This window comes from Lepidochelys olivacea, assembly GCF_965140295.1.
Source record: "Lepidochelys olivacea isolate rLepOli2 genome assembly, chromosome: 1".
NCBI lineage: Eukaryota > Metazoa > Chordata > Testudines > Cheloniidae > Lepidochelys > Lepidochelys olivacea.
The window spans coordinates 226,012,631-226,028,952 of NC_140411.1; the positions used below are offsets into that span (position 1 = coordinate 226,012,631).

The following is a 16,322-nucleotide window of genomic DNA, read 5'->3' on the forward strand; positions in this document are numbered from 1 at the left end:
CCTAAGTAGTGCTTAAAAAGGTATGTATTAACGTGTGTTAATGTGTTTTAAAACAGAGTTTCACAGCCTAGAGTATCCCTGTAATGTGACTTCTTTTTTTAAAATCCAGATTTGGCACCCAATATAGACAGGCTAAATTGTGTTTAAAAACACGTCAGCTGGTTGTCTGTCTCTAAATCCATTCTTTCACAAAAGCAGTTTCCCTGCCAGAAGTGCTCTCCCCGCACAAAAAAACAAACAGAGACCCGAAAGAAAACAACCGTCCATTATATCTCTTTTTCTGCCACTGCGTACAGTTACTGTCCCCCCACAATCCCTGCACTGCCACACTCGTCTCCTGTGATCCATATTAAAGGAGTTATTTTCTATGACAGTGCACATTGTCTAATTTCCCTGATTAATTTTGATGCTGATAGGTTATAGATAATGTGTGTAGAATTTCCCCAAAGGTCTCATGCGATCTGAGGGAAGAGACCCTGAAAAGGGTAATATCAAATTGCACTATCGAATGATGTTTGAGAGATTTTAGTTAAAAACAGAAGCAAAACCTAGATACGCTTGTTCTGCTTCACAGAAGGTCGGTGCATTGCCCTGTAGAATATAGCTTCAGAGAAAGAGAACTCAGTCTCTTTTAGAAAAATAGCAACTAAGCCTTCATCTTGACTGGAATATAATAATTCCAGTGATTAGAGTGTAGATTTGAACATAATCTGTATCCTTCTCTTTTTAAAAAAAAATTATAGGTTCATGTATTGGACAGATTGGGGAGAAGTGCCAAAGATAGAACGTGCTGGGATGGATGGTTCAAGCCGCTCCGTTATAATAAACACAGATATTTACTGGCCAAATGGATTGACTTTGGATTATGAGGAATGGAAGCTTTATTGGGCAGATGCTAAACTGAACTTCATCCACAAATCAAACCTGGATGGAACTCATCGGTAAGAAATTTTAATATGACTTGTATGCAAATCCAATGGTTTTTGAACAGACTCTGTTTAATAAATACATAAGCTCTATAGCAGCTGATTCGAACCAGTCAAACTGCCACGTTAGCACTCATGAAGCTCCAAACAAACTAATAGTAAAATAAAAACAAACTACAGGTGGGGTTTGAATGGATACTCAAACTGGGGGATGGTTCTTAATCTGTTGTATTCTTAGAAAAGCTACAAAAGCCTTTCTTCTGAAGTGATCCTTAAAGGGACCCCTGTTAATTTATTTGGTTTTACAGTAACATTTTCCTGTTTTTTTTTTTTAATGGATTTTCTGCCCCTGCTTGCTGTGGATTATTTCTTCTTAAAGACAGTACTGTCAGCTCTCGCAATTTTATTGCAAGCCTCACACTCTTTGGTCTTCTTCTGATAGCCCCGGGTCCTTGCATCAGGTAAATGTGGCAGAATCTCAACTTGCAATTCTCTAAAAACAAACATTTCTAGCCCTTCTGGTTGTGTCTCTAAGCAGAGGCCTGTCAAATGCAGCAAATAAACAACATGGGGGAAAATATTTCAGTCTTTTCTTCTCTTTCAGTCAGATAAGGTGTTACTTGTGACAAGAACAGGGTAGACCATTTTCAGAGATGTATGTGTGGGTGCTAAATTGATTGTGTTTCTACAACAGAGCTGTTAAGGGGGTTATAGATTTAGCTATGTCTGGTAAGGTTTCTTTGTTACTCTCTCCTCAGACATCCTAGTGATTTAGCAGTTGTTCCTGTGTGAACATAAATTCATGGTCCAATAACTGGGCCCTTTAAAGAGCCTCAGTATCTGCTATCTAGGCCTTTCATTTTAATTTGTGGCTAGTTACACAGGCAGCATTTATAAAACACATCCACTGTATTAATGTGTTATTTATTTGTAATCCATGGTTTCCTGCCAGAAAGCAGAGGATAAAACCACAACATGGCTGGCTCGGTGGCTTATGCCACATACGTCCTGAAGCCTGCCTCTTAGCAGACAAAAAACTTTGTTGTTTCAGTGTTTCATCCAGAATTTTTGTATTAGCATTTGTCTGAGGGATAACAGCAGCTGCGTACAATATTTTTTTTCAACTATTATAAATAATTTAACTAGTATAGATAATTCCAGGCTGGGTATGAGGTTTGTAGTTTAAGTGGGTTTTGAAATGGCTCTGGAATTGTTGCCTGGGAAAAAGGAAAATAATTGGAAGCTGATGATACTCCCGCCTCTAAGAATGCAGAACTGGCCAGTGGCTCCAAAGTGGTGGGCAAAGGGGCAGAAATGACATTATCACGTAAAATGCCTTAAAATGCAAAATAACTGATGTATAAAATTATTTGGGTCTGTGATATATAAATTTTTTTAATATAAATCATTAACAAAGAAGGGAACAGAGGATGTTCCAGTTAGTCTAATTTTGGCTAAAAATAAATTGATGTTAAAGCTCTCTTGTAATGAAAAAGGAGAGGTCTTAAATCCAGTTAAGTAATGGGTGCTTAAAAATCTTCATCTTGACTGAAACTGACCACATGAAGGGCACAAAATGACAGCTTGCCACCCGACAGGTTACATGCCAGAGGTGGATTTCTCATCCAATTTTTAAATGACTAAGCTTTGTATAATCGTCAAAAGACTCACAAATGACAGCTGATTTGATCACCCTTGAAACCCAGCTTGTAGTTTTTGCCCAACAGAGTAAATATGTAGCTTGCTTTATTTTTTGAATTACCTGTTTTATGCTCTCATATTTGGATGGGAAAAAAAGGAGAAGCTTATTAACTATACTAAAATAAGGGGATGGCAGCAGTGGGTGGTGGGAGTCATTGGGTTCGAATAGATAGTCTGGGTAGGGCCCATGGGAAATTATGCATAATGTAGACATCTGGTGATGGTAAGTGTTCATTGTTAAAGCACCCAGTGATCAAAATCAATACTAACCTCTATCCAATTTGATATATGTGTGTATGTGCTTTCCTAACGTGCAAACACAAGTTTCCCTGCGTCTTATCCATCATTCCCAGTCCTTCCAGCTCCACAGATACCTTACTGTTCCTGCAGGCACTTTTGCATTTTCAGTATTTCTTTCCTGCAGGCTTGTTTTCAGCATCTCTCTTCTTAATGGTCTACTGTGCAGCAACACATGTGAACTTTAGGTTGTAAGTGAACTCATCCCCTTACTTGCCTTTGGCTAACCTTAAAATGATAGTTGGAATTAGGAGGGAATTGGGTTTTTTTGTTTTTTATTTTTCTTCAAATAAATACTAACTGTTTCTGGACCAGGTGCTTATAACCTGCCTTAAGCAGTCACAAGCGTACTCCACTCTCTGCAGCACCTGGTTTTCCCTCGGCACATAAGGGAGCTGTAAACATTCAGAATATAGTCAGCATCTGTGTCAGGTGTGCTGTGTTTTTTACAATTCCCGTTCATCATGGAAAAAGAGGAAGATTTGTTCAAGGAGCAAAGCAACTCTTTCTAAATTTTTTTTCTTCTCTGTCTTTACCTTCTAGACTTTTGTCTACACTAGGCAAAACAGGTGCATTTTTAAAACGTGTTAGCTAACCCATTTAAAAATCATAATATAGATGCAGTATGTTGTAGTTTTAATGTGTTAACTGGTCAAGGTTTTCCTTCCTTATTTTCCTTCCCAGGGTTAATCTTGACCAACTAATGTGTTAAACCACAGTTTGGCTTGTCTGCATTAATAGGTTGTTTTTTTAATGTTACCAGTCATGTTTTTTAAAACACACCTTTTCCCAGTGTTAACATACCATTAGTTTATTCAGTTTGCAGTGGCTTGGCTCTTTTGATGTCACCATTTTCTTAGTTTCCTCAGCCAAGATCTGAATTTCTAACATTAAAAAAAAAAAAAAAAAAGGCAGGAAATAAAACAAAAAAAACAACCTTTGAAAGGAAACAAACTTGTGAGGCCTTCTTTAAATGCACACAGACCTAAAAAAGGGTACAAATCCAAATTTTTCCTCTTTTGCAGGCCATCTTTTAAAATCCATGCACATAAAAAACATACTACGACATTGCAAAAGTGGAGAGCAGAAGACTGGGAGGGCAAGGACAACATCACTAACCCAAACCTTATTTCTAAATTACTGTTAGTGAGGACTCATAGTATAATATGAAGGAGTGTAGAGATGGATATGGCCCTTTAAAAAACGGAACTTGTATAGCATGTAACTAATTGCTGTGTAACCAGAGTGCAGATACTTTGGTAGAAATGACCTCAGTGTTCAGATCCTTAACTAGGCATCACATATAATACATTTCATATGTAATTTTTTAATAGTCTAATTTCCACGCCCTCCTTCCCCTTAAATTAGGATCTGTGATCTCTAGAAAATGCTACTAGTCGCTCTGCTTGTTTTCCGCATGGTGGTATTACATAGGGGAAAATATTTGCTCATGTGTAAGCTAGAGAACCATTGAAGCAATAAACAGAAGCAACTGGCTTTACGAAAATTGTATAGTTTGGCAAATATAATGTCCTGAATTTGTTTAGATTTGGTCAGTTTTGCAGAGGAGGCGGATGAGAGTACAAAGATCTGCCTCCAGCCTTTTTAGTCTTGCATAATATAAGGCAGAAGACAAAGGTAATAGCAGATACATGTGTTGTAGCAAAGAATCTACCAAGAAAGGAGGATCAAATATGAGACTTCGAGAGAGAGAGAGAGAGTTTAGTAATAATACCAAATACTATTAATCCAGGAAAGAGCTTCAAACAAGCCAAAGGAAATGGAGGTTTGGTTTGGCATGAATTTAGAAAGCAATATAACCTAAATTGGATGTGAAAAGCCAGTGTCTCTGATTGATAAAGCTCTAAGTATTAGAGGTTCAGACACAGCTCAAATTAATATACTGTTTGCGTACATTACAAATATAGAAAATCAATTTCTTTGATTTTTTCAAAAGGAATTTGACAGCCTGCACAGACATATATTGTGGAATATTCTTCAGTTCTATGGAATCCCATCTAAAGTTGCCAATACCATTACAATTATGTATAGAGAGGCGAAGCACTCTATAAGAGTGAACAATCGGGCAGCACAATGGTTCAAAGTGGACACTAGCATGAAACACAGCTGTGTTCTAGTTGATCTTCTAGTTAGCATTTTCATAAATTGGATAATGAAGAAATGTATTAGCAACATAAACACTGGTAATTCATGGGTAGATGGGAAATGTCTTGAAGATCTACAAAGATAATCTGGAAAAAGAGCATGCAAACAGGGTTCAAAATTAGTTATGCTAACACACACATCCTCAAAACCCAGAGGTCAAGCAGCAACATCACATTAGAAGGCAAAGATATCAAGAAAGTTGAACAGATCATTAAACTCACAGCATATGGAAATCAAACATATACAGCGTCAGAAAAAAACTTTAGACTTTTCGACCCAGACATAATCTCAGGATTAACATATGGCCACAAATGCTGGAGATTTACCAAAACGTTAGTCAGAAAACTAGACACTGTTGAAAATGTGTCTACAAAAGATTCTGGGCATTAGATGGAAAGATTTAATCACCAATGAAGAGATCTGAGAAATCACCAACCAGCAGCTCATATCCACTGAAATTGGAAGGAAGTGCTGGATATATTTGGGGCATTTACTCTGCATGCCAGTGCACAGACTCCCATGTGGAAACTAACTTGTGAAAAAATGAGGGAGCCGAAGAGAAACCTTAAGAATAACTCCTAATAGGAAGGACATAACTGTTGATCTCTCCACCACGGAGCAGATGGAAGCAACAGCAAATGGCAGAGAGGAATGAAGTAGCTGAGTTTCTGCCCTGTGTGGCAACAGTGGTGCGGGAAGGATGTGGTAGTAATATGTGAAAGAGAGAAAAATCTTGATGTTGTTGAACATACCAGAAATTGTAGGAAATATGCTACTTTGTTTCTATTCTTTATCTTCTAGACTAACTGCCATTTCTATTTCTTGCACTAAATAGCAGTCAAAATATATGGATTTAAATTAAACAGGCTACTGTGCTTGTCAGCAACGAAAGACAATAAATAATATGGTGCATCCATGACAGCTTACTTTCTCACTTTCTTGGCTCCTACTTTGGGGATGGGGGAAAGTGAGGGTCGGAGAGGAGGAGGAGGGAGAAACCAACAGATCATGTTCAATGTTTTATTGCTTACTAGAAAGAGGGATAGAGGAGCTCTGTCTAAACCCTGCAAGCTTCTGAATAAAAAATGAGTATTAGGCCCTGTGACAATGTTAGCAATGCTTCTTCCCTTCCATTTATTCAAATAGTAAAACTCTCCCACTGAATATGTGATATGAGATTCCATTTGTAAGAAAACGCAAACAGCAAATTTTAAGTAATCATATATAATTGTCATCTAGCTCTGGGACTTATTGGCCTGACTGCTTCAGTGATGGGTTTGTTAGAATGAAGGATGGTAGTGCAGAAGTTGATGTTCAGTGTCCTTGGTTTGCAAGCAAGAGAGAGGAATGTACAGTCTTCTTTAAAACAGCCATTTCTCACATTGGAAAAACAATAGTTTAAAAATGAAATTGGCCTATGGAAGGAGCGTTTTTGTTTTTTGAGGCTCTTATCCTCCTTATCAGAGTGAACCAGTTGCTTTTTGTGGGACTAATTAAACAAAACTGAATTGCAGACATCTCTCCTGTGAGTAGAGTACTGAGATAGGTTGGCCTGCTAAGGCAGCTCTTGAATTAATTTTGTCTTGTTTTACCCTGCAGCAGCAGTTCTAATTAATAAGTTAACACATTATTGGCTGAAGGGAAATGCACTTACATGGTCCCTCAGGAAGCGTTTGTGTTAATGAGATGGGTTTAGAGGCCATTGTAAGAAAACATACTTTCAACAACTGCCTTGTAAGTGTTTCCTGGGTTTCTAATTTTGCATTTGAGCATTGTGGGTCTGCTTTCAAGCATGAAATCATGTGTGTCTGTCAGATGATTAGTTGTTGTGGATTTGATGAAAAGTTAAAAATATGAAGTCTGACATTTACAATAGAACCTTTTATCCTTGTGTACGTATAATTTATGGATACAGTATAATTATGTGATGTGTCTTTTAAAAAGCTAAAAATTTCTTCAGCTACTAAAATGGAGCCATCTCTGGGGTGAAAAGTCAATAGCTGTGTTAACACTGCATGACAACTCAGAAGAGGAAGGGAAGAATACCATGGCTAATTGAAATTGCAGGGGAGGGAATAGGTGGGCATGAATTGGAGCTAATTCCCCAACTCTTGCTAGAAGTGCTCTGGGCACTTTATTTCAGAGAGATGCAGTTTCCAAATGTCTAGACTTGTGAACATTTACATGCTAGTGATTCTAGTTAAGCAGTAAATCACAACAGGCTGCATATTTTTGGGGCCTTTGTGCATTGTCAGGCTGAACGGACAGTGCCTTCATCTACCTCAGCGGTGTACCAGTAGCCCAGGAATGCAAACTTGTTAGAAAATAATGTTTACAAAGAATAATATATTTATAAAGAATATTTACAAATAAACAATGGTTACCTCAGTTGTTTTAAAGTAAAACCATACAAACGAAGAATACAGGATTATAATCAGTCAAATTTTACTTGAATCTAAAAAAATCAAATTTAATTTTAAAAATATTGCTCTTTTCTTGTGGAATGTTTTTTTAAAAAGTCTCATTAAGTTTTTTAAAATAAAGCTGAACTGTATCCACAGTATTTCTTTAGAGCAAGCTTAAAGAGCTTTTTTAAGAGTAATTATGTAAGAAAAATAGAACTTTCAGTTCTACGTGAAATAGTTTGTAAAAATATAGCAGAAATTCTCTAATCTTCGTGACTGATAAATGAATATACATGATAAAAATATCTAGTGCTCCCAAAAATGAGGAAATAGCAAAACAAAATTGAGTTAAAAACATGGGACTGCCACTGTAATAGGTGCTTCTATCTGTAGTTCTTTCAGCATCCCTCATTCCTGAGCACGACATCCTATGCTATTTCCATCCCAAATTCCTCTTCAGCAGAGTCCTTTGACTCAAACTGAACTTTGAGGCAATTTTATGATGTGCACTGAAATGAGACCAACAGAATCATTTCACTTTCAACCAGTATTTCACCTTTGGTTTCCAAGGGTAAGGGGTTCATGTCCGGATTCCAGTCCAGCATCAAACATCTTGTTCAGTTACAAAATTATACATTTTAAAAATGTATAATAAACTTAAGATTGAATATGCAGTATCTTAAGGCGCTTTTTACCATGGAGACTTTAAGGAAGTATCACATGGCAGATGTAGCTTTAAAAAAAGGCAAAAGTAATGGAAATACTGTGTATCTATTTTTTAAAAATGTTTTATATCCCCAAAATAATCTTTATTTCCCCTCTTTTTGTCAGGTAATTAGCACTGTGTTTGAGCTATGATAATGATATATAAATAAAGCTGTTGGTGTATTGAGGAAAGACCTCTGTAAACCATGTTGGGGATTGGTCCTGCTTTGAGCTGGGGGTTGGACGAGATGACTTCCTGAGGTCCCTTTCAACCCTGATATTCTATGATTTAACTTTCTCAATTATTTTAAAATAAGCTTTTGTTACCTTGACAGAAGAAGAAACCACATGATCCCTGGAGGAATTAGGGTATACTGGGCAGGTTTTTGGTGTTACCACTATGTTGTTATTGAGTGCCTTGCTCTCTATTAGCTAGGGTGACCAGGTGTCCAGTTTTTGACCAGAACACCTGGTCAGAAAGGGATCCTGGTGGCTCCAGTCAATGCTGCTGACCGGGCCGTTGACTGTCTGGTTGGTGGTGCCGTGCAGTGGGGCTGGCAGGCTCCCTGCTAGCCTCTACGGATCCCGGGAGGCAGCCGGCATGTCCGGTTCCTAAGCTATAGGGTGGCCAGCCAGTGGGGTGCGCGTGATGCCCTGCCACCCCGCCTGCAGGTGCAGCTCCCATTGGCTAGGGTAGGGCAGGGGACAAACTAGCGTGCCTAGCAGGCAGCTATTGAGAGGTCGTGACACGCGCCTTTCCTGTTGCTGCTGGCCCTCTTCTCTACCTCATGCTCCTCCTGTGGCTGGGCTCAAGCTGCAGCGCGTGCCCTGCGGCGAACTGCAGTCTGTCGCCCTATCGCCAGCACCCAGAAGTTCGAGGTCTGTATCCCCGAGTGCTGGGAATGGGGCTTCACCCCCAATCCCCTCACTGCATCCCTCTCTGTCCCAATCCCACCCCACCTCCATCTCCCTCATTGCGTCCATCCCATCCCAGCCCTGCCTCTCACACCTACCCATCCCAGCCCTCTGCCCCTTACAGTGCTCTCCCACCCATCCTCTCCACCTCCCAGAGTTGCCACCCCCATGTCCCTCACCTCCCACAGCTCTGCACCTCATTCATCTCCATACACTGCTGCACTCCCATTATGTCCCTATATACTTCTGTGCCCCCCATATGCTCATGCACCTATACCCTTCGGCCTCCCCCCGGTCTCCTTCACTACCCCTTTTCATCCCCACCCTGCTCTCATCCTTGGTCTCTTTCCCTCCACCTTCCCCCATCTTTTCTCTTCCAGACCACCTTCCTCCCTTCCCGGCTGGGTGTCTCTGTGTAGGCAAGTGTATGCGTGCATGTATTGTATGTGTGTAAGAGAGTGTGTGGCTTTGTGTAGGGAGGGGTGTGTATTGCTGCATGTGTGTTTTACCTGTGTAAATAAAATTTGCGGCCTAACTCTTTGCTTTTGCTGGCTTGCGCACAAAAAAATTGATGACATAAAATATGTGTGTTCATTTCATAACCTTTGTCTAGCTACATTATAAACTTTGTTTCAGACTCATGGTCTGTAGGCACTAAACAACAATTGTAATATTAAATAATGTGGAGGTATATGTGTTCGTGCATGATAAAGTTGTAGACATGAATACACGTGTGTATCTGCGTGTAGGTGTAGGAGTCAGTTTCTACAGATTTATTTATATGGGTATCTGGACAAGTGTGCATTTCTGTGGTTGTGCTTTATGGATTTGTATTTGTATGTGTGGTCCTAATTTCACAGATAAAATTACAATAATTTTAGCGAACAAAAAACATGGAGCTGGTTATGAAAAAGGGAAGGGGGAGGGAAACAATCATGACAACCTTTGTGAAATTTCAGGTTTTTAAAAATTACCCTTTTTGACTATTTTTCTGCCAGCTCTAGAATCCTGTAACAAATAACTTTAAATTAGCATAGTACCTCTGTCAAAACAATAAATTATGCCTGTTTGGGCCTTGCAGTGAAAATAAGCATATGAGCCAGGTGGGGGGATGGATTGAGCAGGGGGCGGGATCTCAGGGAAGGGGCAGGGCAGTGGGTGGGGCAAGGGTGTTCAGTTTTCTGGCATGAGAAAGTTGGCCACCGTACTATTAGCTTTCCATATTCTCTAGATCATTGGTATACAAACTTTTCCAGTCGCACCCCTCCCTTCCCCTTCTTACCATTAGTGGAATCTCTCTGTGGCCCCCCGGTCCCCCCCCATTACTGCACAGCCAAGCAGCAGAGCTTGAGTTAAAGGCAGAGCTGGGAGCAGAACTGGGGATAGGGAGGAGCTTGGGCTAGGGGCTGAGCTGGTCTGAGAGGGAATGAGAGCAGAGCTGGGTTGGGGATGGAGCAGCGGACAGAGCTGGGCTGGGGGCAGAGTGGGGTTGGAAGCTTGGCGCTCTCTCCCTACCCCCATGGGGGTTGGCCCACGCCTGGGGGCAGAGCGGGTCTGAAAGCATGGCACTCTTTCCACCATGGGTGTAGTTTGGGGATGGAAGCAGGGGGTCGTTGCTCCTCTCTCCTCTTCCCCCAAACTGCAAACCTTGGGCAGGCGCAGAATTTTGCCTTCCACGTGTGGCCTCGCTGGCCTGACTGGAGCTGCCCACCCAGTATAGAAGTCAAACTACTCCTATGCTCCTCACCTCCCAAGGGTGATGGCCCAGGCCTGGAGGCAGAGCAAGACTGCAGGGTTAAATGAGAGAACTGGTCTGGGGGTGGCGTGGGGCTGGAAGCGTGGCTCTTCCTGCCTGCTCCCTATGGGAGGTTAGCCCAAGACTTGCTGCATGGCGCCCGCACCCCTTTCCCTCCGAACATTCCTCCCCCATAATTTGGGGACCACTGTCATAGGATTTAGTTTGGCAGGGCCTGGGATTCTCATTGAAACTGTTTAACATCACACCCACCTACAAGCAAATAGCCCAAAATGTCAAGAGTCATGGATATATAACTGACATTTTTTAAGGATTATGGTATAATTAAATAACTTTGTAGACAGCTACTATGGGGACAGGATGGGTGAGGTAATACTTCTATTGAACCAACTTCTGTTGGTGAAAGAGGCAAACTTTTGAGCTTACCAAGAGTAGTTCTTCAGGTCTGTAGACAGACAAATATTCTCTACAAGACAGAGTTTAACTTGTATTATACAAGTCTGTTGCTGTTATACGTTTTCTATTATACTTTTCATGTACTAAAAAGAATGACATTTTGGCATCTTCCCACCTATCACTGATATAGTAAAATACTTGTGCAAAACCTTTTTTTAGGGATTTAAAAAAAAAAAAACCCTGAAAATAATGGAATCTGTGACAAAAATGTAGCCGTGAGCATTCATTCAAAACAGATCCAGTATATAGTATCAGAGGTGTAATAGTTTTCAATAGGCTAATAACGAGCAAATGTAAATATGGGCCAGCAGTAACCCCTAAAGACTGTGTTCTTGATTTCATGGCTAATCAGAAAACTTTAACCTCCAGATTGTAAATTGGATTTCTATTTCTTTAATATTCCGCTGTCACTTTAGAGTAATATGGCAAATTTGCCTCTTAGCTGTCCAAGACACTTACCTTGTTGCAAGCAAGGCCTGACCTGCCTGAAAGCCCAAACCATGGCAGTGTGGGATTATGGAGGCCCTGTGGTACAAAGGAAGGTGCCTCATCCACACCACGCAACAAGTAAAGCGAAATATTGCAGACTGGTGTTAACGTTTTGAGCTGACAGGATTTTTGTGTGTGTGTGTGTGCGCACGTTTGTGTGCTTGTATGTTTTAATTGGTATGCTACTGAGAGGTTTTTGAGGAAATGTAGCTATGCTGAAATAGCGGAGACTTTTTTGTTTAAATCATTAACTGTGATTTCCTGGTTAGCAGGCCATCAATTTCATTACTTACATTCCTGGTGTGGAATCCTTTGAGTGGGTAATGAATACTCAGATAAAAGTGGAATGTCCCTGTTTGGTGTAAATGAACTAAAATGTTCAACTTAATTTGCCCATTTCACCTTCTGTTGGATGATTGGGTAGGTTATTAAGGATTTGGTAAGGCAGCTCAGTTCAGTGGAAACACTCAACCATCCAAGTGGGATTTCTACACCATCAGATCAACCCATCTGGACAGAAGATTGCTCCCTCTTCACTCAGTTATCGGACAGGAGAGGTCAAGTGTTGTACATGAAGAACTATTTCTCACACAAATTGTATTGTAAGATTACTTGTTTTAATATGGGGTGTCTATATGCTATTTTGTTAGCATGTGGCAGTGGTGTGGATAACTTCATTTTTTTTCCCCCTTACGCTTTTGAAATTCAGTTGCAAAAAACCAAAACAATGATAGTTTTACTATCCTGGAACTGCTGGGAGATGGTAATATGTACAGGATCTTCATTTGAAAGGTGGAATTAAATGTACATAGGATAATTCTTACTCTCTACCACTGAGATTGGCCCCTACAACATGGAACATGAAGAGAAGAGACTTTAGGGATAAAGACCTTCCATGACTAGTGGACCCAACTACTGTACCTTCTGTCCATGTGCTGCATATTGCTGATATAGAAATGTTGACCAAGATTTTTAAACAATGATTATTGATTATGGGTACCTCAGTTTTGGATGCTGCATCATGTACGTTATGCCTTTATTATCTCAGTCTGCAGTTCCATTGTTCAGTTTTTGAGACCTATAATTTTAGCTCAGAACAGTATTGACTCTGTTTCAGTAGTGTTACTAGACAGCCCTTTATGTTCTGTATTGTGGAAATGATGAACTGAAACAAAACGTTGCTTTAGCTGACTGAAATTTTTTTATTTTTGCAGTATTATACCATGCTGGAAGCCATTAGTGTATACTAATAAGTTCTGTATGTAATATGGATAGAAGAATGAAGTTCTTGGTGCTGTGGAGATGGAATATAAACAGCTGAGAGAAATACAAGGGCTGAAAGCACCCCATATGTTCTGGGTTTATTGAAATACAGTTTTCAGGTAGAATGAGTTTCCTCTTTAATGTAAAGAGGAAATAATGGATTTACTGAGGCATGAAAGCTTAGTTAGAATAAGGAGGTATGGATGATCCACAGTGTTAGATTTAGTATAATGCAGCATCCTTTGGTCTAATTGTTTGCTCTTTTAAGTTTTGGAAAAATCCCATCTTTATTCTCTGTTTTAGTTGGTGCATTTTTTTTAAAGGAAGTCTGTAAATGTTTTTCATCTTAAATTGAATCTGTTCTTGGATTTGGGAGTTGGCAGCATATTGTACAGGATTTTAGGGAAATGCCAACCTATCAAGAATAGGGATGTATAACTGGCCACTTCCTACACGTTTACAGTTTGGACTTTTGTCATGCGTAGGAAAAATGTTTGTACTCAATAGGGTGACCTAATAAAACCAAAAACAATCATTCCACAACAGGGCAAGAATTTTGGTTGCTCTTAATATACAATAGGTAAATGCTTGGCCATCAATCTTTTTTTATTCACTCAGTTTGTTTTAAATGTGTATAGCCACATATAGTAAGTGTTTAGTCCTTTCTCTTCCTGCTTTCTCACAAAGTATTATATAGGCATCTTAAACAACAGTATAAATGCAAATACATTTAACTTGAACTAAATTTTCTTCATGCAATAGCAGACTTCTTGGTAAAATCTGTTTTTAATTTTACTGATTACCATGCTGATAATATAACTGGCTATAGTCAGGAAACAGTGATACCTAGCACAAGAGAGATTCATCTTGACAGAGGTGCACTGTCTCTTCTCCCACCACTAAAACAGTGTATATAGTTTGTAAATGTTTTTAAAGTAAGGTGCGAAGGGTGGATAAAAAGGTGATTTTTAAAAAAATGATGTTTTTAATTGGACTTTTAAAAAGTTTAAATACAGGCTTATTTTTTTTTTTTAATAAACCTATTTACAATTAAATTGGAGATTTTGTGGTAAGGCCTACTGTAATCTATTACAGTAATTTTAAAATTTAAATTAAAAAAATATTTAGTAGTACATATTTGCTGCCAAATGTTAAAGGAAGTCAAACCACTGAGCTGGTGGAAGTCACTGGCTGAGCGCTTGGAACCAGAGTTAGTTGAAGTGCTAAAATTGCTTTTAGTAGCAATAGCCTCTTCTGTAGGTTCAGAGGGAATATTTTCTTCATTTCTGTTTGTTCAGCTATTTCAGTGCAGTGACTAGATCATTCAGAATTAAGAAACAAATGGGAGTTGAAAAAACAGAAAAGTTTATTTCCTCCTCCAATCTGTGTATTAAAAACTAGGTTTGAGAAGATGAGATCTACTAGTTCTAAAATTCTGAAGCACAATGGTGACCAGGAAAAGTCAGTTCAGTTAGTTAACTGGAGATGTTACTTCCTTTCTCAATACATCGATTAGTTTTAAATGCAAAACATATTTTGATAACTTTAATTTGGTTAAATAAAGGAGGGTTATTTTAAAATGCTGGTTTTGTGCATTTTTAATTGTTTGAATTTCCCTCCAAATAGAGCTTGTCACAAATCACAAGTAAAAAAAAAATTAATCACCTCGTAAATAAGAAATGCTTCACACCATTTTCTGACAATATAAAAATGTAAACATAAGAATTAAGACAAATTAAGAATCTGAATATGTGTAAATTAGACTAAATAAATGTCTATAGATGTGGTAGAGCCTCCTGGTTAGCAAAAAGAGAAACTAGATTTACTGTAATGGCTATATTTAGTTGAGGATCATCATGTTTTAATGATCACCAACCAATGAAAATTAACCTTCTTTTAGGAAAATAACTAAAAAAGTACAAATGCAAAGCAAGCTTAAAAATCAGTGATTCAGATCAGGGTTTCCTGCTTGCTAATTTAAATCATGATTAAAATAGGTGATTTTAATTAATCCATCCTGAAACTACCCTGGCTTTTGAAGTTTAATTCTGTGGTTACATTTTTCATGTTAATTTTGACTGAACCTCCAGTTATTCTCTATAAATATTTTTATCTGATGATTATGTGTTGATTAAGAAATCTCCATGAGGTCTACAGGGCTAATAAAACTGCTCTCTTATCCCCAACTCTCCTGCTCTTATTTCTGTTGATACCTGTGACTAGAAGTAGTAATTTAGCTATGACAGTAATTTGACTATGCCTATGAAACTGTAAGCCTTTGAGGAAACTGAATAGCTTGGTAGAATGATAATGGGATATACAATATCTTGCCTTCACATCACTTGTTCAAATTGAGCATGGGCTGATAATTTAATGATTGAAAGTAGTTGCCACCAGCCATCTGTCAGAGATCTTGTCAATCCAGTTACACCACCTACCTCATAATTGGTGCCCTTTTTGGCAGTCTCACCAGAGGGGTGGAGACCCTATTCCCCTTTTACCCTTAGGTGGGGTTCATTTGCATTAGTGGTTAAGCACACTGGCAGGACTGTTGTGGGAAGCTTGCACTGCTGTTACCCGTACTCAGCAGTTAACTATACAACAACACTCTCCAGTACTGTCACTCTGGCACCTTTCATAATTAGTAAATCAAGATGAAAATTATTCCTCTCCAGTTTCTCCCCTTCCTCCCCACCAAACCCTTTCAGCCCTTAATGCAGATCATACTTAAAATTGCTTTATAGCAGCCCGAGAGGGAGTATTGCTTCTTTTATTTTACTTCTCTTCCTTTCCCTGCTTTCTGTGGTTCCACTCTCCTCCCTCCCATCCCTCTCCACGAAAGAAAGAAAGAAAGAGAGAGAGAAAGAAAAAGCTCCCATTGATTAGAATCTAGAGCTGGCAGATTTAGGAAGGTCTGTGTAGTGAAGCTCAACTTCATTGCTGATGCAAAGTGTGTAGCCACTCTTGAGCAAACTTGCTAATATGGCCCATAAAACATGTTTAGAGAGAATAAAATGCCAGTTAGATTAGGTGATTGAAAATGAACTATCACCACATCTCCTAATTGCTGTCCAGAAAACTACATGAAGTGGAGCATAGTGTTATATTATTACTTAGCTTAATGAAGTACCAGAAACCAGTACCTGTATACTTAGGTTTAAAGACTTTTTCACCATGACCTGTCCTTTTATCTACAGAAAAAAATAACACACATTTAAGTATAATCACATAATTGATAGAGCA

The 16,322-nt window shown here is 39.1% G+C and overlaps 1 protein-coding gene across 2 annotated transcripts in view; it reads left to right on the top strand.

The window, feature by feature from the left end:
• Nucleotides 1–16,322, top strand: part of LRP6 (LDL receptor related protein 6) — a 191,372-nt gene that overhangs the window by 93,950 nt on the left and 81,100 nt on the right. For both annotated transcript variants that reach the window (XM_084627378.1, XM_084627379.1), the window contains one exon: nucleotides 744–941. In XM_084627378.1, coding sequence (XP_084483504.1) covers nucleotides 744–941 — 198 coding nt within the window. The remainder of the gene's footprint in view (nucleotides 1–743; nucleotides 942–16,322) is intronic.